At 52.5% G+C, this 24,815-nt stretch overlaps 1 protein-coding gene across 1 annotated transcript in view; it reads right to left on the reverse strand.

The window, feature by feature from the left end:
* Nucleotides 1-24,815, reverse strand: part of PREX1 (phosphatidylinositol-3,4,5-trisphosphate dependent Rac exchange factor 1) — a 176,302-nt gene that overhangs the window by 88,076 nt on the left and 63,411 nt on the right. The window contains exons 2-4 of the mRNA XM_043480441.1: nt 15,377-15,448; nt 11,189-11,311; nt 2,385-2,489 (exon numbers count right to left, since the gene is read on the reverse strand). Of these exons, the coding sequence (XP_043336376.1) occupies nt 2,385-2,489; nt 11,189-11,311; nt 15,377-15,448 (300 nt within the window). The remainder of the gene's footprint in view (nt 1-2,384; nt 2,490-11,188; nt 11,312-15,376; nt 15,449-24,815) is intronic.

Below are 24,815 nucleotides of genomic sequence, written 5' to 3' on the forward strand. Positions count from 1 at the left end.
TCTGCAGGTGGCCAGAAGCCGGGAGATGCCAGCAAGGAGGGAAACAGATGGTGTCTGTGCTGGCGCCCCACACCTCCTCCCCCTGCCCAACCCGGCCCGCCTGGCTGCTGCTGGGGAAAGGGCAGCCCGGTCACCAGGAAGACTGCAGGAGAGAGAGGAAGGGGAAAAGAAGGGAGTCCCTTTTGTCCCAAACCCCTGAAAACAACTTCCTGACATCTTCCTGCTTCCCAAGACAGAGCTGAGCCCAGAAGGTGGGACTCAGGGGAGTCCAGAGCCCAGGCAACTGGACCACTACTGAGTTTTGGGCCAGTCACAGAAACATACCCACGTGTGTGATCTTACACGGCCTGACTTAACTTTTCTTTGTGTCACTTCTGAATACGAGTGGAAAAGTGGAAAAAGAAAGATGCAGATACCAGCAAAAAAAGCATCATCAGTCCTGAATGCTTAAGATGCTTGGGACAAAAGCGGAAATCAGTTGACCAATCTGTCCTGCCTCAGATGCTCACTGGAACTGGGCCAAGCAACACCAGCTCACTAGTGAAGGAAACATACTTCGTGACTCAAATCCTGGAAATACATTATTGGAGACTGTGCACTCGGGCAAAGTGCAGTTAAGAATTGCATTACGTAGTTTAACTCTCTGGGCATGTGGTTAAGACGCTTTATGCCAGGTCAGTTGACTATTTACTTTTGTGCGCTGAATCCTGTGTGTGCTTTCAGGCAATAAAATAGTATGGGGGCTTGGTGGAGGCTGGGGTGGTCTGTGACTGAATGAGCAGGGAACTCAGAGTCAAAAAATAAAGAGCCAAACCCATGAGAAGCACAATCACTTTTCAAGTATGTACTCTCAGAAAGTCACTTAATATTTTGGAGTCATCAAAAAGACTTGTGGCAACGTCTAGGCGGTGACCCTGAATGTATTCTTCTTCCATAGCAAATAAACTTTCAGCTAGGCACAGGGCTGCCCAGAACAAAGCTTAGATTTCCCAGCCTCCCTTGCAGCTAGGGATGGCCATGTGACTAAGCTCTGGCCAATGGGATGTGAGACGAAGAGCTGTGTGCAGCTTCCCACGGTGCCCAGAGAAGGGGAGGGGCCGGCCCTTCTTCCCATCATCCCGCATCTTACTACCTGCAGTGTGGAAGAAGTGGTGCGATGTCATCTTAGACCATATCGATGATGAGGGCATACACTGGGACACTGACCCCGACATTGGGGCCCCTATAATAGCTCTAGATTGTCTATTTCCACATTAGGAGAGAAATACAATGTCTACCTTGTTTAAAGGGGCTTCCCTCATAGCTCAGTTGGTAAAGAATCTTCCTGCAATGTAGGAGACACAGGTTTGATCCCTGGGTTGGGAAGATATCCTGGAGAAGGAAATGGCAACCCACTCCAGTATCCTTGCTTGGAGAATCCCCATGGACAGAAGAGCCTGGCGGGCTACAGTCCATGGGGTCACAAAGCATTGGACACAACCGAGCCCTCTTCATCCTGGAGTTGCTTGGCTATGAGAGGCACAGGTGTGGAGCTGCTAAAAGCCACACTGCCACCTCATGAGGAAAGCCTGCCTGGCAACGGAGCCCAGGTGAGAAAAGCAGAACCAAGAGACACTGCTGGTGGTGTCACTGGGACGCCCAGACTCTGCTGTACCTGAAGCTGTCTTAGGTCTTAAACTTCCCAGAGGAGTGAACTAGTAATTTTTTTTTCCTTAAGCCAATTTTAGCCAGATTTTCTTCCACTTACAATTAATAATCCTAATGATATAATTGGGGCTTTCCTGATAGCTCAGACGGTAAAGAATCTGCCTGCAATGCAGGAGACCTGGGTTCAAGCCCTGGGTTGGGAAGATCCCCTGAAGAAGGAAATGGCAACCACTGCAGTACTCTTGCCTGGGAACAGACACGGACAGAGGAGACAGGCAGGCTACACAGTCCATAGGGTTGCGAAGAGTCGGACACAACTGAGCAGCTAACATGCACACACACACACACACACACACACACACACTAATATAATTACTACTACTGCTGTTATCAGTTTTATCAGGATCATTACTTTAGACCAGGAATTGGTCAAATTGGCCCTAGGGCCAATCCAACCTCCTATATCTCCTTTTATAAATAAAGTTTGGTTGGAACACAGCTCATTTCTTATATATTACCAATGGCTGCTTTCACGCTATAGTAGCAGAGTAGAGTTGTTGAGACAGGGGCTGTAAGACGCACAAAGGCAAAAGTGAGTCACCATCAGGCCTTCACAGAGCACGCCTCTGCTGCACCCAGGCCGCCCGAGCCGAGGAGGGGTCAGGCGGCGCGGGTCTGTGTGGACCTGCAAGGCTGAGGCAGAGAGGACGGCGGGGCTGGGGCTGCAGCTGACTTACCAGGAGGAAAGCGCGCACGGTGGGGATCTTGTTCAGCTCCACAAGCAGCCGCAGGGCCTTCTCGTGGTTGCTGCAGTACTCCTCGTACACGCAGAACTTGTCCTTCTGCAAGACACGGACAGAGCCTGTGGGAGACAGCTCACAGCAGGGAGGCAGATGCCCTGAGACGTGCTGGACCTCTGGGCCAGCGGAGCCCGGGACGAAAGGACGACCCCAGGCCCTGAGACATACCCGGCAGGTGGGATTTCAGCTGAAGGGGCTTCCACTGACCTCCCACCTCCACTCTCGCCCCAGTTCTGCACCCAGCGACCTCCCAGGGAGCAGCATGGCCCAGGGTCAAGGATACAGGCTCAAGCCAGGCAGACTGGACTTGAACCCTGGCTCTGCATTTCCAGCTGTGAACTGGGGCAAGCCAGCTGAACTCTCTGTGCCTTGGTTTCCTCATCTGTTAAGGTGGAATTAATTACAGTCCCTAGCTCATGGAGTTCTTAATTAAAGGATTTAATAGGTATGGTCTCACCATACAGTAAATGCTCAATAAATGTCTTTACAATCAAAACACAAATCAGACTGTGTCACACCATGGCTTAAACTCTGCAGTGGTGTCCTGCCACACTAGGAATGAAATCCAACACTTCGTTATAGCCTTCAAAGGTCAGCCAATGTGACCCTGCCTTTCTCACTGGCCTGCTACCTGCTCCTTAGATTTGCCAAGCCTGTTTCTACCTCTCAGCCTTTGCTCTTGTCTTCTTTCTGCCTGGAACACTCTTGCCCAAAGCCTGGTGACTCTGCACCATTGGGGTCTCCACTCAAATGCCACCTCCTCAAACGACACCTGGACCATCCTAGCTAAAGTGGCCACCCAAGTGTTCTCTATCACTCCCCCACCACCATCTTCCTTTTCTTTATAGCATTCCCACCATCTGGAATTATCTAGATTATCTGTTCATCATCTGTCCTTCCCACTTGGCCATCAGCTCCCTGAAGGCAGTGACCACATCCCCTAGTTCACTGAGGGGTCCCCAGGTCCCAGTACAGGGTCTGGCACACAGTTAGGCCTGCAGTGAACACTTAACGAATGAACTCACACACCTGCTATGCACAATGCCCTATGTATATAAACCACAAGAGTCTAAATAAGACTCAGGAATTTGGGAGAACACGTAGACCTCTGGTCACTGCCATGCAGCCGTGGCACTGCTGAGACGGGGGATCGCTCTCTTGACCTCCAGAAGTCCTGGAGCCCAAAGCTAGATTCTTTACAGGCTAGAGGTCACCTGTGGGTCACCAGGTCTGTAACCATCAGTCAGGGTTTCCGGGACTGGAGGGGCCCGGAGCCGTCTTCGCAGGAAGCTCTCCACCGAGCAGTCTCAGTTCCCAAAGGCTTAAAGGATACCTCCTCCCATCCCGCCAAACCCCAAACAAGGATGTCCTGGGGAAGGCCACAGGACAGGAAGGGCTGAAGGCTCTTGACCTCGGGCTGAGGGGGTGGCCGGGAGACCCCAAGAAGCTTAGGAAGGAAGAGGTGGGTCTGCAAGGTAAGCAGCTCATCTTGTTTCTAAATAAGCCCCCAGTCATGCTGCTGGTGGGCAGAGGTTTCGGAATCAGCAAGCTCCGTCTGGGGCTCCGTGTGCACCATCTGAGCTGCAAAAAGCCTACAGATGGAGCCCACGGCCAACACGGAACATGCGCGGAGGGGTCAGGACTGGCCACCCTATGCTGTCCTGGAATGCAGGCAGACTCACTCACATCTCAACAATCCCCTGACACGCGGACGACTGTATTCGACCCCTCACCCACGTGGGAAACCAAGGAAAGGCTGATTTCCAGGGCCTCACCCCTAGCGAAGCGGCAGAATAGAATTCAACCTCTCTAAACCCCCACACTGATGCCCGGCTCTACAGCCAAGAGACTACAGGCTCGGCTATTAGCACAGCTCCAAGGTAAGACAGCAAAGCCCCCGTGACCACCATCTGCATCAGCCTCCTGAGTGCAAGCCCAGGTTCCACAGCCAGACCACCCAGGTGCACAGCCCAGATTCCCAGCTCTGTGACCTCGTAAAATTTCAGAGTCTCTGCATTCGTGCCTGTAAATTATCGACAGGGATGACCTCCCGGTCATGAGGTTGTTGTGAGGGTCATCAAGTGAATTTATAGTAAATGTGTAAAAGAGTGCCCAGGAAGGACTCTTTGACTATCAACAACTACTGTTATTGCTATTGTCGACGTTGTTATGATGACTGTCGCTATTATTTCCGCAAATTCACTATCCCATTGGTGAACCCATCTATAATACGACAAGTGGGGCAGTGGATGGGTAGGTTTTGATGGAAAAAAAGAGACGGGGAGAGTCAGGAGGAAGAGAGTGAAGTGGACTTGTAGGTTTGGGGCAGGGCGCCAAGGAGGGCACCAGGCGGATTTTGTAAAATATGGTGACTCTTGCCCCCCAGCATGTTTGATGTCTCATTTTTGCACTGTTCATCTCCCCACCACCACCCCCTGGACCAGGATCTCCTTGGAGGCAGGGTTTGCACCTGATGAGGTCACGGCTGCGATGCCAGAGAGGACTGAAGTCCCAGACAAAGACACCTACTTGACGAATGAAGCGAGGGAGCAGCCGGGGGAGCTGTGTGGTGCCCGAGACCCTCACACCAGCCTCACTCTTCCTCTGATCCTCCACAACGCAGCCTCATGGTTCGCCCGTATGTTGTTCCACCCATCCAGCACCCACGCCCCCTGGCTCTGGTCTCAGCCCCCAGTGTTTCCCCTGGGCACCTGCCTCCTACACTCTGACCCCACTGACTCGACTCCACCCCCAGGCACCAGGGGTAAGCATGATGCCCAGGCCCAGTCCGGGCAGCAGTGGTCATGTGACCCAAGTCCCAGAGAGCCCTCAAGGACTCACACTGGAATTATTGCAAAGAGAAGCTCTCTTTGAACTTTTGTTTCTAAGTGAGCAGACTGTCACCCTGAAACTGCTGAGGACCATCTCTGCGATCACGCCAAGAAATAAAGCCAAAACAGAGGAAAGCAGAGCCTAAAGATAAAGACCACGTTCTGAAAACATCACATGGGATCCTGGATCCAGCTATACCTGACGTCAACCAACACTATTTCATTTGTATGAGTCAGTTAAGTCCTTTGTTGTTGTTGTTGTTTAAGCCTATTTGAGTTGTTTTCGTCACTCGCAGTGAAGACAGTTCTAATATATGCACATTCTAAAAGGGGAAGAAAATGAAAAAAAATGGATCCAAGTCTGGTGAGATGACACAGTCTTCCTGTTCATCTCTATCTGCACCAGGAAGGACTTAGTCCAAAAAGCACAGCCCAAATCTGTTCATTTTCACATGCCAACCCGAATAAATAAGTAATGCTGGCTGAAACACTAGCGAGAACAACTCTGGAGCCCCATGGAGAATGCTGTAATTGATTAGTGATGTCTACCATGGATGCACGAAAGGGGAGTAAGTGGGAAGATCTCCACGGGTTTGTCATTCCTCATTCCCTAAGCCCCTTCTCTGACACACTCTCATCCTCTCCTTCCGTAGTGAAGAGGGCAGGGGACCAAGGTCTGAGGCTCGGAGAAGTTAAATTTAGCAACTGACAACATCCCCTCTTCAAAACCATGCCGGGTTTCATCACTCCCATCTCCGTTTACAGAGCCCAATCCCAGCTGCATCTCAGGCCCAAGATGCAGCAAGTGTGAAAATGCCACCTTTGACAACGAAGAGGCCAAGTGTTCTGTTTCCTCCTAGGGGCCCTACACGGGGCTTTGATTGTTTGGCCAGGAGGAAATGGACACACAGTTGTACACACACAGATGTGGGAGGTGGGGAGCACGTGGCGGTGGGCCTGGGCTGTGAAGGAAGAGAAGGGGACGCTTGCCAGCTGGGGACGGCTGGGGGAGAGGGTTGAGCCCCCTAGGGAGGGCTCAAGGGTCGTCAGCTGGGTGGCTGCTGTCCACAGTACCCGGGGGTGGGGCGGGCGCGGAATGTCACTAGCTCCGCGGAGACCATCTGCTCCCAACCACACTTCACACCCGCAAAGACTGAGACTGAGAGAAGGGAAGGAGCTGGCCGTGCAGACACCTCTGGTGGGAAGAAGAGTGTGAGATTCAGGTCACTTTCCCCAACCGATCATCCGCCTGTCCACATAGCTGACCACACCACATCCTGCTAAACCCTCCAACTCTTAGAATGCAGTCCCTGCAGGACCGCCATCCCCCCGACCATGACACCCCCGGTCTCCCTCCATCACTCACTCTGCTCCAGCCATCCTGGCCTCCCTGCCTGCCCGCTGTGGACCAAGCCCGCTCCAGCCAAGGCCCCCAGTCCCGCTTCCTCTCCATGCGGAATATCCTCCCCCGAGATCCCCCACTTCACCACCTCACAGAGGCCTTCCCTGACCAGGATGGCCAGATAAAACACAGGACACTGAGCTGAGGGCCCTCAGATAAACCAGGAAGCGTGTTCTAGGATACGTGTGTCCCAAACATCGTGTGAAACACGTGCTGTGTGCGTACTCAGTTGCTCAGCTGTGTGCAACTCTTTGTGACCCCACGGACTGCAGCCCACCAGGCTCCTCTGTCCATGGGATTTTCCAGGCAAGGATACTGGATTGGGTTGCCATTTCCTTCTCCAGGGGATCTTCCCAACCCAGGAATCAAAGCCACATCTTGCATTAGCAGGCAGATTCTTCACCACTGAGCTACCTGGGAAGCCCATATGAAACATACTTACATTAAAATATAATCTGCTGTTTACCTGAAATCCAAATTTATCTCACCCATCCTAGGTGTTGTTATTTGCTCAATCTAGCAACCCTATTCTTGACTTCCAAGTTTCATACAACCTCAAGGAGAGTTACTCCTTACACATGCATCATGTATTCTTCACAAATCCACATCTGCAATGACATCCTCTCTCAACCGATGGACCCTCCACATCTTTGGCCTAAGAACCTCACGGCAGCAAAAGGCAGGTCTGTCTTATTTAGGGCACCAACTTTAGGACCAAGGACAGTGACTGGTGCACAGTGGGTGCTTAATAATACTATTAAGAGACTTTATCATGTAGAATGGTGAAAAACACAAAATTCAGAATCAAACGACTTTGGCTCAAATCCCAGCTCCAACACTTACTGGCTGGGTAAACTTGCACACTGACTTATTCTCTCTGGGCCTCAGTTTCTGCGTCTGTAAAGTGGGTATAATAATAGCACCCACGGTTAAAGGTTGTTGTGATGCTGTGATGAATTAGTATACATAAAGCACTCAGAACACCACCTGGGACAAAGAGAAAGTTGACTGAATGCTAGTTTGTGATCATCTCAGTAGTCAGGGGTTGGGCCTAGGGGTGAGGGGGTGATGGAGTTTCCCGCCGTCCACTGACTGGGCAGCAGGGGTGGGTTGGTCTGTAAGCCAGAGCCCCTCACAGGGTCTGAGATGCCCCTTCCTCGACCGCAGAGCTCCGCTCCCAATCGCCACCCTGGTGCAGTCCTGCTGGCCCGGGCACTCCCTCCCTTTGAGGCCCTCAGGGATGCGGTGGCGAGCGTGTCCCATCCGTGCATCCCTCCCCAGGGACCCCCCTCAGTCTGAGACAGCACCTGGCCTGCCTGAAGCTGTCCATCCACTCCCCAGGACGGCCCCCATCCAAGAGGGGTGCAGAAGCCCCATTCCCTCGTGGCAATTTGAGGTGACCTGAAGGAAGAGGCACCCCCAGCTCCAGCGTTCCCCCAACCCCAGGTGGGGTCAGGCCAAGTGGAGACTGCAACCTTCTTCTTGAACTGCTTCCAACAAGGCCACCTGCATGCAGGCCTCGGGCTTCCGGAAACCCAACCTACAGCAGTGGCCCCTTTTGAAAAGAATTCAGCGGCATCCTCCATGAGCGTGGGGGGCGGGGGGTGACGACTGCAATATTTTAATGAAAAAGATGAGTTTAAGTTAAAAACTCCGAGTCACCCACTGAGAAAGTGGACTCCACTTTCAGCTGTTTCAGTAACTTCAAGGGAGAGTGTCGGCAAGCTGTGGCGAGACACCAAAGCCAGTCTGATGCTGTTCATCTGCTGCTGCTGCTGCTAAGTCGCTTCAGTCGTGTCTGACTCTACGCAGCCCCATAGATGGCAGCCCACCAGGCTCCTCTGTCCCTGGGGTTCTCCAGGCAAGAATACTGGAGTGGGTTCCCATTTCCTTCTCCAACTGTTCACCTGAGCAGGTGTCAGCTCAGAGACGCAGATGGGCAGAAGTTTCTGGAAGGAATGCCGGAACACAGCTTGGCTTCTACTGCATTTATTTTTAACAGCGAGAGACACTCACTTTCCAAACCCAGTAATGATGCAAATTTCCCTCTTAAATAAGTTTGTTTGGCTCTCCCACAAAGGCCTGCACTTCACTGTCGACGCATCAAGGTTCTGAGGATAAACTGCTGCCCCAATCGTCCAGTTCGCTGAGGCCACGTGAGGAGGGTTGCAGGCTGAGTACAGGAGGGTACGGAGAAGAGGGCTGCCTCCTGGGCCCTAAACTCCCCACCTTCCTTCCTCCAGCCATCCCCTGCATCTCTGAGCAAATTAGCCCCGGTGGGGACTCACGATCCAGAGACCTCGCTGGCTGATCTATTAAACCTGCTTCCCACACACCTCTGCCGCTCAGGCAGAGAAGTCGGGGGACCCAGGGAGCCTGGGGTTAGTGGCAAGCTGGATAATGCACCTTGAGGACCCCTTCCCCGCCCTCAGCTCAAGTATGGACCGTTCCGCTTCCAGCTCAGATGCCATCCCTTCACAGGCCGTCCCAACAATGCCACTGCCTCCCGGAAGGCTTCCCTGGTCCCTCAGCTAGAATAATGCCCACAGCTTACACTCGCACCAGGCCAGATTTCAGTACTTCACTCGAATTAGCTCATTTCATCCTCATGACGGTACCCCACAGCAAGTACTATCACTGCCCCCGTTTTACAGAGTCAGAGACTGAGGCCCAGAGAGGTGAACTGACTTGCCCAAAGCCACTCAGCTTCTCAGGGGTAGAACAGGGACTCAAACAGAAGCAGTCTGGCTCCGGAGAAATGGGGGTTCACTTCTTCCTCTGAACCCAAATGGAAGACTGCCCCTCCCATCCTTTTTATTTTCCTATTCAAGATACGTGTCCTGGGAGTTCCCTGGCAGTCCAGGGTTTAAGATTCTGTGCTTTCACTGCTGGGGCCCGGGTTCCATCCCTGGTCAAGGAACTAAGATCCTGCAAGCCTCAAGGAGCAGCCAAAAAAAGATAAAAAAATAAGTAAACAAGTAAAAGATATGTGTCCTGAACCAGAACTGCCGCTCACCCCTCTCACCACCCGCATGGACACCACTCCACCCAAGGGCACCAGCATCTCACACATGCAGTGACCCCCTCCTGGTCTCCCCGCCTCCCCCGCCCCTCCAGGCCTCTCCCTTGCGGCAGATCACGTCCCTGCCCTGTTCCTAGCCCTCCCTGAGTGCCCGGCTCACCTGTGTCCCGTCTCTCTCTCGTGTTCATCCTATTTCAGACACTGAAGAACAGTGGCCACATGGACAGCTGATAACCAACATTTATTTAGTGAGCACTTCCTGGTGTGCTGTTCTGAGCCTTCTCCTTCCTTATATTAACAAACCTGATCCTCAGCAACATCACGGGTCAGGTCTAGTTTTATACCCATTCTACAGGTGAGGACACTGAGGCACAGACAAGTTAAAACAACCTGCAGAGGCTGACGTAGCCCATGGGCAGCCCGGCTCCGCCCTCCTCCCGCCCTCCTCGTCTCGGGCCATCCGGATGTGACACCCTGGAGAAGGGAGTTAGTGAGGATGACGGTGACAATGGAAGCAGGCACCAACACGGACCAAGCCCTTGCCCCAGGCCAAAGTCTCTCATCTCACTGACACTTGAGGCGAGATAAGCCTCTGTTGTGGGGACCATCCTGTGCATCACGGGCTAACTGCTGGCATGGCTGGCCTCCACGCACGAGCAGCCAGCAGCATGGCCTCCCTCCCCGAGCTGGGACACCCAGAAGTGTCCCCAGATGTGGCCAAACGTCCCCTGGGGGCAAAATCACCCCCTGTTTGAGGACCGCTGCCCTAGGCTACACGTTTGATGGCTCTACATCTTTGAGTCTTTCCATCAACCCAAGGAGGCATCATTATCCCTACTTCTCAATCAGAGGAGGAAACTGAGGCTAGGGGAGCAGAGGAGTTTGGCCCAGGCCTCCTGCCCACGAATCCAGGGCGGGTTTCCTCCTCGTGGGGAGGGTCCCGGGCGGCACAGGACGAGCAGGTGTGGAAAAGCAGGTGCCTCCTGCGGGCTAAGCCCACCGCCTCCCTCCGGCCGCCCTCCCACAATCCTAAGTGACTTGGGAAGACAGCGGCCACGACAACCAGACTCAGCCTCCATCTCCGCAGTCCCAGTGGGCGCCCAGGGGTCAACAGCCTCACCGGCCAGCGGGTGGCCCAGCCAGGACTCAAACACTGGTGTGTCTGATCCGAGTCCACCCCGGGGCCCCGCCAAGCCAGGCGGCCACAGGAACCCCAGAATGCAGTCACTCAACAAAGAGTTCTGAGGGAAAGGGGACCACACTCTGGGTGACGCTGAAGGGAGGGGAGCCAGCTAATTAAAAGACCCTTGGTCCGCTGGGGTCGACACTCTGCCCAGTGTTGCAGGGACAGGGGTTGGGCCTGCCTGCCCACCTGCCTCTCCATCGCCCAGACAGGCCCGCAGGTGAAACTGGTCAAGGGGACCCAGGGAGAAGCCCATTCCCTAAAAGCTACAGGCTCCGACAGGGGCTGGGGCATTGTACTCACGAATTTTAAGAACACATTCCCAAGTTCATGCTGAGACTGAGGCTCCGGGTGTAAGCAAAACTCCAAGGCCTCCAGGAAATCCTTATGAACCTCCAGGATGTCTTCGATGTTCGAGAACAGGATCTGCGAGGGGAACATGAGGCCCAAGGACAGCATCAATCCAGGCTCAGAGGGAAAGCAATCTGAAGCCTTAAAAAATACATAACTCCCTGGCACAGGCGAGGAGGGCACAGGGAAACTGGCTCACAAAAATCACGATAATAACAAAAATACTGCCAACATTCACCAAACAGGATTAACGCCTAATCCTGCGCTAAGAACTTTATGTGCATTTATGGCATCTAACCCTCAGTATAACTCCATGAGGCAGGAACAGTTCTCATCCCCAGTTCACAGGTGAAGAACGGAGGCTCAGAGAAAATTATTAACTTTCCCAAGGTCATGCAGGCCAGTGAAGCAGCAGACAGACATGAACTTCACACTCGGCGTGCGGAAGATCACACACTGTGACATTCATCGCAGTCTGAGACACGCACCTGTATGTCCAACCATAGGACTGATTTTTTTAAATGGTGAAGCTAGTTCCAGACGCCAATTGAAATGATGTGACATAAGAAAATACTATAGAGAAGGAAGATCAAAATGCCGTTTAAACCCTCACAAACCACACAAGAGTGTTTCCCCCAGAAGAACCTATAAAGTTAGAAATGCACAATCTGGCCCAGCAAGTCTGTATTTTAGAATTGAACCTTTTGATCAGTCATTTCCAAGCAGGGACAGTTTTGCCTCCCAGGGGACATTTGCCAATGTAATGGGGGCATTTTCGATTGTGACAAACTCAGCTATAACAAATCAGGACGCTCCTGGTGTTCTGATAGGAAGAGGTCAGAGACGCTGCTGAACATTCTACAAGACATAGGACAGCCCCCTCGACAGCACAGAACTGTCCAGCCCAACATGTTCATTGCACCAAGGTTGAGAACTGGGTGGATGGCCAAGACCATAAACTGCAGCTTTATTTGCAGTAGCAGAAGACTGGAAGAAAGTTAAACATGCATTGATGGGCACTTGTCAAATAGCTAAACAAGCTGGACGGGTTATATTTAAATACATCCCATATTCTAAAATACTCTGAGCCTGTGAAAAGAATCTGCAGGTTTGTATATATGGATCTGGAGCCCTGGAATAATCCTTGATATATACTGTTAAGTGGGGGTCGGGGGTGGGGGGAATCATGGCACCACTTGGAATTCCAATATGGATCCATCGTGTAAGATAACACACACGCAAAGGCCACTCTTCTCTGCGCTGGCAGAAGCAGAGACCTCTGGACAATAACACCAACTGGGAACCATCAAGGCCTCTAAGAACAACTAAGGGAGAATTTCCATTGACCCTAGGCCCTTTGAACTGTGAAATTCCTTTTTCTGCCTTTTTTCCAAACAGGTGTATTTTTCATTTAATTTTGAAGAAGGCATTCACAGGGTTCAAAAATCTAAATATTGTAGGAACAAAAAGTTCCTTTTGAGCACCCCAGTAAATACAACGCGGAGTCCCTCTCTCACCCACCCCCCTACTTCCCACCCACAGCAGCTAGTAGCCCGGGTCACCAGTCACACGACTTACAGCCCCTTCTAGAGTTTCTTACACAGTCATTCCTTCAGCGAGTACTAACTGAGCCCGTACCGTGTGCCAGGCCCTGGGCACCAGAAGAGAACAGCCCCCTACCTGCCTCCAGGCAGCTGACATTCAACTGGAAGGGGACAGACAGCCAACAAATAACGATAGTTTTCCAGGTGACAAGAAGCACTCAGGACGAAATCAGGAAGGGAATCCCAGGGTGGGGCAGGAGGAGGAGTTTGCACATTAAACACAGCGGGCCAGCTGCTCTGAAAAGCTGACACTGCAGTCAAGGGCCTGAGGAATGAGGAGCAACCCCACAGACCCTGCAAAGGCACCAGACAGTCTGTAGAGGCCTGAGGGTGGGCAGGGAGGCCAAGGGGCAGGAGACCACGTGTCAGAGCTGAAGTCCCGGAGGGCCAGAGACCCTCTTCCTCCTCGGCCTTATCCTGGGAGTCACTGGTCACATGAAGTGACTGGAAGAATCACCCGCACTGTTGGGTTATTTTTCTTTCTTGTTCTGTCCAGCTCACATGGTTGAATGTGCTTAAAGACCCATAGGATACATCCTATTCTTACATTCATGTCAAGCAATGGCTGCAGAATTTCACAATAAGTATCTGTCTCCTGAGCATACACCCCAAAGAAATGAGAGCCTGTGTCCCCCCCAAAGACAGATGAGAACAGTCATCACAGCCAAAAACTGGAAATTGCACACATAATCACCAAAAGGAGAATGAATGAGTCAACAGTGGTGCATCTGTACTATGGATCACTACACGGCAATGAACAGGAGTGACTCCCAGCTACACCAAACAACAAGGGCAAGTCTCCCAGACCTAACAGTGAACAAAAGATGCCAGGCACCACAAAGGGATCGTTTTTATACACAGTTCAAGAAAAGGCGAAGCTAACCGACACCGCTAGAAGTCACTGTTTGTCTTTGAGGAGGAGGCATGTACTGAGGAGCTGCACTTAGGACTGGACCCTTTACTTTATATGAATTACACCTCATAAAAGAGGTAATTTTTCCAAACTGCAATAAATTACAATTCTTAATTATCATGCGTCGTGTTAGGACGTAATAAATAAATGTGCTCAGTCATTTCAGTCATGTCCTACTCTTTGTGATGCTGTGGACTGTAGCCCACTAGGTTCCTCAGTCCATAGGACTCTCCAGGCAAGAATATAGGAGTGGGTAGCCATGCCCTCCTCCAGGGACCCACGGATTGAAGCTGAGTCTCCTGCGCCTCCTACAGGTGGATTCTTTACCCGCTGAGCCACCAGGGAAGCCAATAAATAAAGAGACTGTAACAAACACACTAATGAACAGCAGGGACTCAGTAAATATTTGCTTTGTGAATGAATGCATAAAAGGTTTAATACCAGCCCTACCAGGAACCAGCCATGCACTGACCCTGCGTAGGTCTCTTTACACCTCTAAGTCTCAGCTTTCTCATCCAAAATACTAGACTCAGAATCATCAATGTACAAGGCTGCTATTCTTATCAACCAGGATGTATGCAGGGGGATGTCCAATGTGACCAAGCCCTTTATGAACCATATGTGCTGGCCACAGCTGACTCCCACCCTGCCCCAACTCCCCCTCTCTCTGGGCACCAGGACCCCAGAGCCCCAAAGGGCTGGAGGCGGCTTCTCAGAGAGTGAGATCACCCTGGAAAGCCAGGCCTGGGGGCCTCTGGGGCCCGTACTGAGCACACAGAAGGCCTATTGACTTCCTCCCGAAACTCCCCAGAGCCACAGCCAAGATGAAGCCTGCACCCAGTTACTCATCCGCTCCGCCTCGCACTCAACGCCCAGTGCAGGGCAGGGGCCCGGGCTGCCAGGAGGGCGGCTGGAGGTGCCACGCTCCCAGGGGCACTTGGGAAGGGATTTTCCACTGGCACCAAGCCAGGGTCCCCCGCGCGAGGAGGCTGAAAGACAGGATGGTTGTACTGAGCGAGGGGAGAAAAATCCTGAGCTGGGAAGTGGGGCCTGAGGCCGAGTCCTCCTCACAGACCCCCAGCACGGCCTGCTCATGGGACCCAGGGGCCACAGGGAGCAAGCGGGGCGGCGGGGGGTGGCGGAGGGCAGAGCCAGCTGCCCGTGGGGTAGACGCACCCAGCCCCAGCCCCGCAGCCCCTCCGAGCATCACCCAAGGGAGCACCCACACCCCCACCCCCATGGCCCCTCTGGGCATCACCCAGGGGAGGACTCCCACCCCCACAACCCCTCCGGGCATCACCCAGGGGAGCACCCCCACCCCCGCGGCCCCTCCGGGCATCACCCAGGGGAGGACTCCCACCCCCACCCCCGCGGCCCCTCCGGGCATCACCAGGGGAGCACCCCCACCCCCGCACCCCCTCCGGGCATCACCCAGGGGGAGCACCCCCACCCCCACCCCCGCGGCCCCTCCGGGCATCACCCAGGGGGAGCACCCCCACCCCCGCGGCCCCTCCGGGCATCACCGGGGGAGCACCCCCGCCCCCGCGGCCCCTCCGGGCATCACCGGGGGAGCAAGGCAGCTCTGCGCACAGCACAGGGGCAGCAGGGACCCCGGGCCCCCACCTTGACGTTCTCCTCCGTCAGGCCCTTCTCCACCGAGTCCGCCGCGTTCTGCCGGATGCGATGCAGGAATGCCTGGAAGACAGAAGCAGGGAGGTGAGCTTCCACGCTGCCAGTCCCCTGGAGGTGGCACAAAAGGAAGGTCACGAGTTCAAGCGCCAGCGCGGCCCTGGACATGGGCAAGAAAGAAGCAAAGACCTACTCGGCCGGCTGACACGCGCTTATGGAGCACCTGCTCAGCCAGGCTCTGCAGAGACCAACACAAACCCTCCGCCAAGGACCTGTGCTCACACCTGCGTCATCGCCCAGGGGACCCTCGTGGACTGCAATTCGTTTTCCCATTATTTTTCTTGTTTAAAAATTTAACTTCTAAATAACAACCATTCGCAGGGCTTGAAAGTCAAAGCTATAGGAACGTCCCCGGTAGCCCAGTGATTAGGACTCCACGCCTCCACGGCAGGGGACGTGGGTTCGATCCCTGGTTGGGGAACTAAGATCCTGAATCCCCCAATTTTTTTAATTTGTTAATTTTTTTAAAATATGTATATATCAAGTCAAAAATATGAAAAGTGGGTTTCCTACACCCCAGCCCCCATCCATCTAGTCCTTCCCTCCCCCCAGGAACCACAGCTCCTTGCACCTTGGGAACCCTTCCAAATAAACACACAGAGGTCGGTCAAAAAGTACCAAGTTTCCATTACTAGAAAAATTAATTCTAGGGCTCTAGTGTACAGAAGAGCAATTCCAGGCAATAAAACTTATTATATACTTAAAGCTGCACTATGATGGTAATCATTTTGCAGTATATAAATGTACTGAAGCTGGTGGTACATCTTCAATTCACACAATGTTATATGTCAATTATACCCCAACAAAGCCCGGAAAAAATAAACACACATGCAAATCTATGCATACACACACATGCATATATTCCTCTTTTCCCCTTTATATACACCCAAAGATAACAGCATAGACAGGATGCCCTGGACCTACTTATTCCACGGAATGTAGCTTAAAGATCCCTCCACATCACAACCCAGGCAACATCCCCATTCTCCTTTATGGCTGCCCAGGATGCGACTGTATGGACGAACCTGCCTGAGTCGTCCTGCCACTCTTCTCAAGGACTTGGAACAGAGAAATCATTTCCCCCTTCCGTGACGTGAGGCAATAAAGGAAGGGCCTGGCAAGGGTCGTCGTGGGGAACGGGTGAACACACGCCCATTGAAGAGGGGGCGGCCTCGAAGTGCGGCCACGTGGGAGGGCAGCAGGCCCAGGATCGCCAGATGTTCTGGGGGAGTTTTTTTTTTCTTCCCCAAGAGAAGCCAGAAATTGGGATTTTTTTTTAAAAAAAGCAAAGTCTCCCAGCTTTTATTACTATTATTTTTAAAGCGTTTGGGGGTTTTGTTGTTGTTTTACTTTCTGGCCATGCTACACAGCATATGGGGTATTAGTTACCTGACCAGGGATCAAACTCATGCCCCTGCAGAGGAAGCACGGAGTCCTAATTGCCAGACCACCAGAGAAGTCCTTCCCAGCGTTTAAATGGTGCCAGCAGAGCCATCTGTTTTTGCAAGGAACTAGGTTTCAGGGGTTGAGCACAAAAGCTGGGGACCAGAGTGGAGGAGCGCAGCCACGCTGATGCACAATGACAGTGGCCTGGCCCTGGCGTGGGTGGGACGGACGCGCCTCTGAGTCCCCTGGAAGGGCCAGGGGATTGGATGTGGGGGGAGGGGGGGAGGGTGAAAGCCAGCCCCTGAGGGAGACTGAGGTTTGCCCCGACTCCAGCACTTGCCCTAGGCTGACCTGGCAATAGCCACAAGGAGCCCCCTGTGAAGACAACTTCCAGTCCACAGATCAGGAGGCAGCACGGTGGCCTTGCCTCTCTGTCCACACTCACTGCGATGCATTCATGACCAGTCCCTGCAGCCCAAGTGTACACCCCCAGCCTCATACATCCAGACTGGGCTGGCTTCCTGACAACTGGACAACTCCACCTAGATGTCCGGGTCAGCGTCAGTTGCTCAGTCGTGTCTAACTCTTTGCGACCCCCAGGGACTGTAGCCCATCAGGCTCCTCTGTCCATGGGGATTCTCCAGGCCAGAATACTGGAGTGGGTTGCCATGCCCTCCTCCAGAGGATGTTCCCAGTTCTAACCAGGGATAGAACTCAGGTTTCCTGCATTGGCAGATAGATTCTTTATCATCTGAGCCACCAGGGAAGGCCACACATCCAAGGGCCATCTCAAACTTAACGCATCCCAAACCTAGTTCCTGAATTTTCCTCCAAACCCACACAGCACCAAGCCCTTCCCAGCCTGACAAATGGCACCTCTGCCATTGAGGATCTCCAACCAAAGCCCCCCAGTCATCTTCCACCCTCTCTTTCTCTGACACTCCGTTTCCATCCATCAGCAAATGCTGTCACAGCTTCACCTTCAACGTGTTTTTTAAATCGGACCACTTCTCCCTATCTCCTCAGTCACCTGCCTGGCCCAAGTCACCATTACCTTCTGCCTGGACTGTAATCCCCTCCTCCCTATTCCTTTTTCCACACACAGCCTGAGGGATCCTTTTAAGTATGTGAATCAGATCCTACCAATCCATGGCTTAAAACTTTCCGTGGCTACTCAATACACTTTTTAAAAACAATCACATCTTCCCACAGTCCATAAGGTCCCCATGCACTAGTTAATCTCTCTGAACTCACCTTCCAGCCCTCCATTCCCACCTCACACCTCAATAATCTTCAGCCACATCTTCAATCTCTCTATTCCTCCCACCTGCCAGGCACACCCCTGCCTCAGGACCTTTGCACATGCTGCTCCTACTGGCAGGATATGTTCTCCCACCTCTCTTCTGGGCCAGATCCTTCTCATTCATCACGCCTTAGCTCAAATGTCACCTCCTCCAGGATGCCCTCCTTGTCTTCATGCACTTATCACCTTCTCATCTTGCATTAAGAGCCCATTTGTCAGACAAAAAGACAGATTAAGCAATCTACACCAGCTCCTAGAGGAAAGGCAAAAATAAGGGAGCGTGGTTGGGATGAAACCTTTACCCCAATCCAAAAGCAACGGTCAGGCTTGGAAACCGATGATTTGGCTTTAAACTGCCTTCCTCCTCCTTCCTGCTGTGTGACCTCAGGAAAGTGCATCGGTCTCTCTGAGTCTCAGTTTGCGTGCGTGCTTGTGTGCATGTGTGCATGCTAAGTCACTTTAGTTGTGTCCGACTCTTTGCGAAATTATGGGCATAGCCCACCAGGCTCCTCTGTCAACGGGATTCTCCAGGCATGAACACTGGAGTAAGTGGCCATTCCCTCCTCCAGGGGACCTTCCCGATCCAGGGACAGAACGTGCGTGTCTTACGTCTCCTGCCTTAGCAGCGGGGTTCTTTACCACTAGTGCCACCTGGGAAGCCCCGAGTCTCAGTTCACTCTTCCCAGATACGTAGATCATAGTCATACCATCCCGGCTTTCAGAATGTATTAGGATAAAGTGAATGGGAGCTCCATGAGGGCAGGGTCCTGGCCAGTCTTCTTTCCAGCTGGACCCTCAGGGCCCAGACCTGCGCCTGGCACACAATAAGCCCTCAGGAATCAAAGGAAGGGTTAAAATCTGCCTGGCACAGTGCCTGACACATGGTGGAGCCCCAGCTCGGGCCACAGGAAGACTGATGATCCTTCTTTTTAAAAGACAATGCGGGGGGAGGTTCAGCAGACAGGAGTTCCCAGAGGATGTTTTCCCAGGGCCTGTGATGCTGCCGGGAAGTCCAGCCTCCAGCCTCCCCAGACGGGGCGGGAGGACAAGGCAGCCTCAGCCGGCACATTGGGCAGAGCAGGAAGCTGGGAGCGCGGCGCAGCTGGCCTAGATCGGGGCTTCCTGCCCCACTTTCCCCACAAGAGCTCGGCCACCACGATTGTGCTGGGACAACGCGAGGCTCGGGCCACCCACAGAGGAGCCACAAACAGGCTGGTGTGCTGGGCACAACTGCGGCTCACGGCCCAGAAAGAATGGGCAGGCAGGGGCTCTGAGTCCGGCCTGCACACGGCCCAAGGCACGACTGGCTTTGCCAGGCGGGCGCCGATGCCCTCTGTGAGGGCGGGGTGGTGAAAGGCACCCTCCAGGGCGACTCCGTGTCCAAACCTTGACAGTTTGGGAACACTTGGCCAAAAGTGTCTCTCATCTTGGAAACCTCCCTTAGAGACGAGCCCGCTCTCAGGAGTCCCAGGGCTGCCTGCAGCTCCCCTCTGGCCTGGGCATCTTTGTCCATGCCACGTCCACGTGGCACCTCTGCCTGCATCGCTCCCCTGCCTCTTGGCACACGTCCTCCTCTTCTCTTTTATGATGATGATGATGATGAAATACGTCAAGGACCCCCGAACGGTTACAGAAAAATTGAACACCCACAAACACATCACTACCCAGTTTTGGAAAATCTTATCAGCATTGTGTCACACCATGTCAATGCCAGGAAAGATTGAAGGCAGGAAGAGAAGGGGACGACAGAGGGTGAGATGGTCAGATGGCATCACCGACTCGATGGACATGCGTTTGAGCAAGCTCCAGGAGTTGGTGATGGGCAGGGAGGCCTGGCGTGCTGCAGTCCATGGGGTCGCAAAGAGCTGGACACGACTAAGCGACTGAACAACAACGAATTTGCTTTAAACCATTTTCTAAAAGAAATTCATCAAGTCCAGAGGAGATGCCACCTGTGTGGAAGGGACACAAGGGAGAGCCGTGGGTGGGATCAGGGTGGGAGGAGCTGGAAATATTCTACTTCTTGATCTGAGAGGCAGTTAGACAGGCAAATGCATATTCAAAGCCTTATCCGCGGGCCACCTGAGATCAGGGCACTTTATCCATGTGCCTTGTGAGTATCAAGCCCTCAATGCGGATGCAGGAAGAAAGGAATCATTACAGAGTGAGGTGAGCTCCCTGGGTGCCTGCCCATCCTGCAAGGCACCGACTGCCCTGGACGCGTGCCCCTCGCCCCCACACAGACCTGTGCCCACTCACTGGGCACATGCAAACCGAGAAGCAATAAAGAAAAATGTTTTGCGAGTTTACAACACTTCTCTTAAGTGATGTGCTTTCAGCAACTTGCTTTTTTTCTCACTCCATGTCGCACCTTCCGCCTTTGGCCCACATCGACACGTGCACTTGGCAACACCTGCTGTCCACACTCCGCCCACACCCCTTGGTTCTTACCCCTGGGGTGCACCCGATACCACCTCGGCCACCAGCGCCCACATCGCTGAGTCTGAGGCCCCTCTCTCACAGGCAGAGCAGGCCGCAAAGACAAACGGGGAAACTGAGGCACGTGGGCCCCACACCGGGCACCTGCTTGATGTCACACTGTTCTCGGGAAGGGGCCCAGACAAGGTTCCAGAAGTAACAGGTGCAGCGTTGAAAAGTAGAAAAATAACAATGATAGATCTACTATTCCCTTGCAATTGTTATCCTACCTTACACCTCTGGGCCTTATACCACAGGTGTTACTCGAAGTGTTTTTCATCCTCAAACAATGCTAGGAGTTCGGTCCTACCATGACTGTGCCCATTTTACAGAGGAGAGAACTGAGGCCCAGTGTAGTAAAGCGCTCACCCAAAGCCACGCAGCTAGGAGCGGGCAAAGCTGGGCCTCGAACCCAGGCAGCCTGGCCCGGTGATGAGTCTCCAACCCATTTCCAACTCACAGCAGCGCTCAGTAACTGGACAGGACAAGCCTCGCAAGCAGCAGACAGGTAGCAGCTGCCCTCTGGGGAGCTCCTGGGGAGCCACCATCTGTCTGGAACCCGTGGCCACAGCCTTGGGAGGCAAACTCTCTCCCTGGAGACGAAAACGGAGAGAAGGAAGCCTCGAAGGCGCTCTCTGAGACGGCCACCAGCAACCTGATCACTAAGGGGAGGCAGCCCGCCTGCCCCCAAGGACATCCCTGCCTTGACTGGGGTGACCTCACCAGACATATGGCGAAACCTGAGAGGCCCAGGGGAACGGCAAGAAGTAGGGGAGGTGGGGTGGGGCAGCCCCCAGACCATAACAAAGACATAGGAAAGGGGGCGCCCTGAGGACCCCAAATCCCTAGGTGATCTGGGTGGTCCAGGGTCCAGGGAAGCAGAGTGTCACAGAACAACCATGAATCCAAGCAACAATAATAAAGTAATACTAACAACAGCATTTTACTTTATTAAATGACACTTGCTCCTTGGAAGAAAAGCTGTGACAAAACTAGACAGCATATTAAAAAGCAGAGATATCACTTTGCTGACAAATGTCCATCTAGTTAAAGCTATGGTTTTTCCAGTGGTCGTGTACGGATGTGAGAGCTGGACCCTAAAGGAGGCTGAGCACCAAAGAATTGATGGTTTTGAACTGTGGTGTTGGAGAAGACTCTTGAGAGTCCCTTGGACAGCAAGGAAACCAAACCAGTCAATCCTAAAGGAAATCAGTCCTGAATATTCATTAGAAGGACTGATGCTGAAGCTGAAGCTCCAATACTTTGGTCACCTGATGCGAACAGCCAATTCATTACAAAAGACCCTTATGCTGGGAAAGATTGAGGGCAGAAGGAGAAGGGGACAACAGACAATGAGATGACTGGATGGCATCACTGACTCGATGGACATGAGTTTGAACAAGCTCCGGGAGTTGGTGATGGACAAGGAAGCCTGGCGTGCTGCAGTCCATGGGGTCGCAAAGAGTCAGACACGACAGAATGAATAACAACAGCATGCTTAGGGCTGATTCACGTTACGGCAGAAACCAACACAACATTGTAAAGCAATTATCCTTCAAATAAAAATAAATTTTAAATAATAATAATAACAACAACAGAAAGGGCCTTTGAACAGCCTGCACTAAGCGGCCCCACAAACGCCAGAGTTTGGGGAGACCCCCCAAAGCACAGTGACTCCAGCAAAGCCCAAATCCTTTCCTCCATCCACTCTAGCATTTATCCTATAGGAATAGCTAAGTCTCACATGTGGCATCAAGATTTAACTTTAGTATCTGATTTTAAATTCTAACACTTGGGGTTTAGGTAAATAAACTGTCCATCTCGGCAAAAGGATCATCATACTAAAAATGGTTTGCAGAAGTCCATAGAGTGATACAGAAAAAAGAGTGTGAATGTATCTTAGGAAAAAAACCCTAAGAAGAGTGCATAAAATATAATCTCCTTTCTGGTTAAATAATTTCTACATAGGCACAGAAAAGAAAAAGTGTGGAATGAAATACCCTAAGCTGTGTGAGAATATGGCCAAGATTACTAACTGTTCCCTAATGTCTGGTCTCTCCTTTTCCAGATCTTAGAATAAAGACTATATTTTGCAGTTTCCTTTGCAACTAGATGTGGTCCCACAACTAAGTTTGGGCTAGCAAGGCAGGAGTGGATTACATACACTGGGAGCGGAAGTATCCTTGGGGATGAGGGGAGGAATGGGCCAGGATTCTCTTGCTATTCCTCCTTCCTGCTGACTGGATAGCAAATGTGATGCCTGGAGGTCAAGCAACCATCTTATACCATGAGGTAAAAGCCAGGGATTAAAGAAAACGGAGCAGCAATACAGAAGGAGCTTATGTCCCTAATTACAGTGGAGCCAACACATCTATCCTGGGAAGCCTATAATTCAGTAAGAAGGAAAATTCCATATCATTTAAGGCACTAATGTGTGGGTTTTATCACTAGCCATGGAAGTTAATTCTGCGAGTGGAATGATAAGTAATTTCAATGTTCTCCTTCATTTCTGTTTTTTCCCAAATTTTGACTTTGAAATCAAAAGTCATTTTGTAACATAAATACATGCGTTCAAAAAAAAATTGGATAGGAGAGGTTATTCCACATTCCAGGCTCTCCCCTGCCCACCCCGATTATCACTTCGGCAGCATCAAGGAGGCTAGTCTGCATTCTCCTCCTGGAGGGCAGATGTCCCCATGCAGAGCAAGTGGTACCCACTGGCAGAGACAAAACCAGGCTGTCCTTCTGCAGTGGGGCCTCTGAGCTGCCCACTCCTCCTTCTCTATGTTGACTCTGGAAACCACCCGGTGCCCCAGGAGCCAGCGTGGCACTTCCACAGCCTGGGGTGGAACATGAGAACATCCTCCACCCACAGCCACCATCACCACTCCGACTGAGGTTGAAAAACCTCTGCACTCTCTTCTCTGCAAGCACCCTCTTTCATCAGGCCTCTTTCAGGAGCACAGAGCCACTGACAAACTATGTGACCTCGAGCAACCGGCTTCACCTCTCTCTGCCTCAGTTTCGTCCTCTGTAAAATGGGTACACAGGAATCCAGCGAGGACTCTGGGTGCTTACACACACATCAGGCACTTTGAGTGGTGCCTGGTACACAGTGAGGGCTCAGTCGAGCATCCGCTGGTATAACCTCCCCAGCCCCACCTTGAGCTGACAGGGAGACCGACATGAACCCTCTGTGTTTCCTAAGGAGACTTCTGGGATTGGACCAACCCCACTTACTGATCTCCTTGTACTTATCCTATGTTTTGTTGACTTGTTGTCTTTTTGACCCTAAGAACAGTCTTTCTGTCAACTGCGTCTCCATCTCCAGGGTGCAGTGAAATGGTGGCGGGGGGGCGGGTACTTTACAGACTGCATGGTGTCACCACATCCTTCTCGCTGCCATGCAAAGCCAGCCACTGCCTTCCCCCGCACTCGCCACCCTGCTGCACCCGCCTGCCCACCACGTGACCTCAGAGTCACTGAACTTCTTCCTCAGAGTCTATTTCTTCATCCGAAGGAAAAAAAAAAAAAAGAGGCAGTTGCTGAGGCGTAAGCAAGATGATGCAGGTGCAGGTAAAAACTCACTATGAAGACTTCCTGGAAGAAGTGGCACAGAGGCTGGCGGGGAGAAGTGGGCTGGACTGTGCGAGGAAACAGGAACTTGCTTATGATGACACTCTCAGGGGAAGGCTGTCACGCCACCCACGCCAGCAAGCGTGACCCCAGACCTACTGTGCACCCACCACGGACCTGCGTGCTGGAGAGGCAGACACGACCTCTCCATGGGGGGCTCGAGTCAGACCTGCCCTCGCCTAGTTACTCAATGCTCATTGCACACCTACCAAGGGCCAGGCACCGTGCTAGGAGCCAATGAACCAACAGTAGACGAACAAATCAGACCAAGTCTGCCCTCATGGAACGGTGGCAAGACTGACTATTCGTACAGTCGTTCAGTTGTGTCCGACTGTTTGCAACCCCATGGACTGCAGCACACCAGGCTTCCCTGTCCGTCACCAACTCCCGGAGCTTGCTCAAACCCATGTCCTTTAAGTTGGTGATGCCATCCAACCATCTCATTCTCTGTCGTCCCCGTCTCTTCCTGCCTTCAATCTTTCCCAGCATCAGGGTCTTTTCCAATGAGTCAGTTCTTTGCATCAGGTGGCCAAAGTATTGGAGCTTCAGCTTCAGCATCAGTCCTTCCAA

This window comes from Cervus canadensis, chromosome 10 (genome assembly GCF_019320065.1).
Source record: "Cervus canadensis isolate Bull #8, Minnesota chromosome 10, ASM1932006v1, whole genome shotgun sequence".
Classification (NCBI taxonomy): domain Eukaryota; kingdom Metazoa; phylum Chordata; class Mammalia; order Artiodactyla; family Cervidae; genus Cervus; species Cervus canadensis.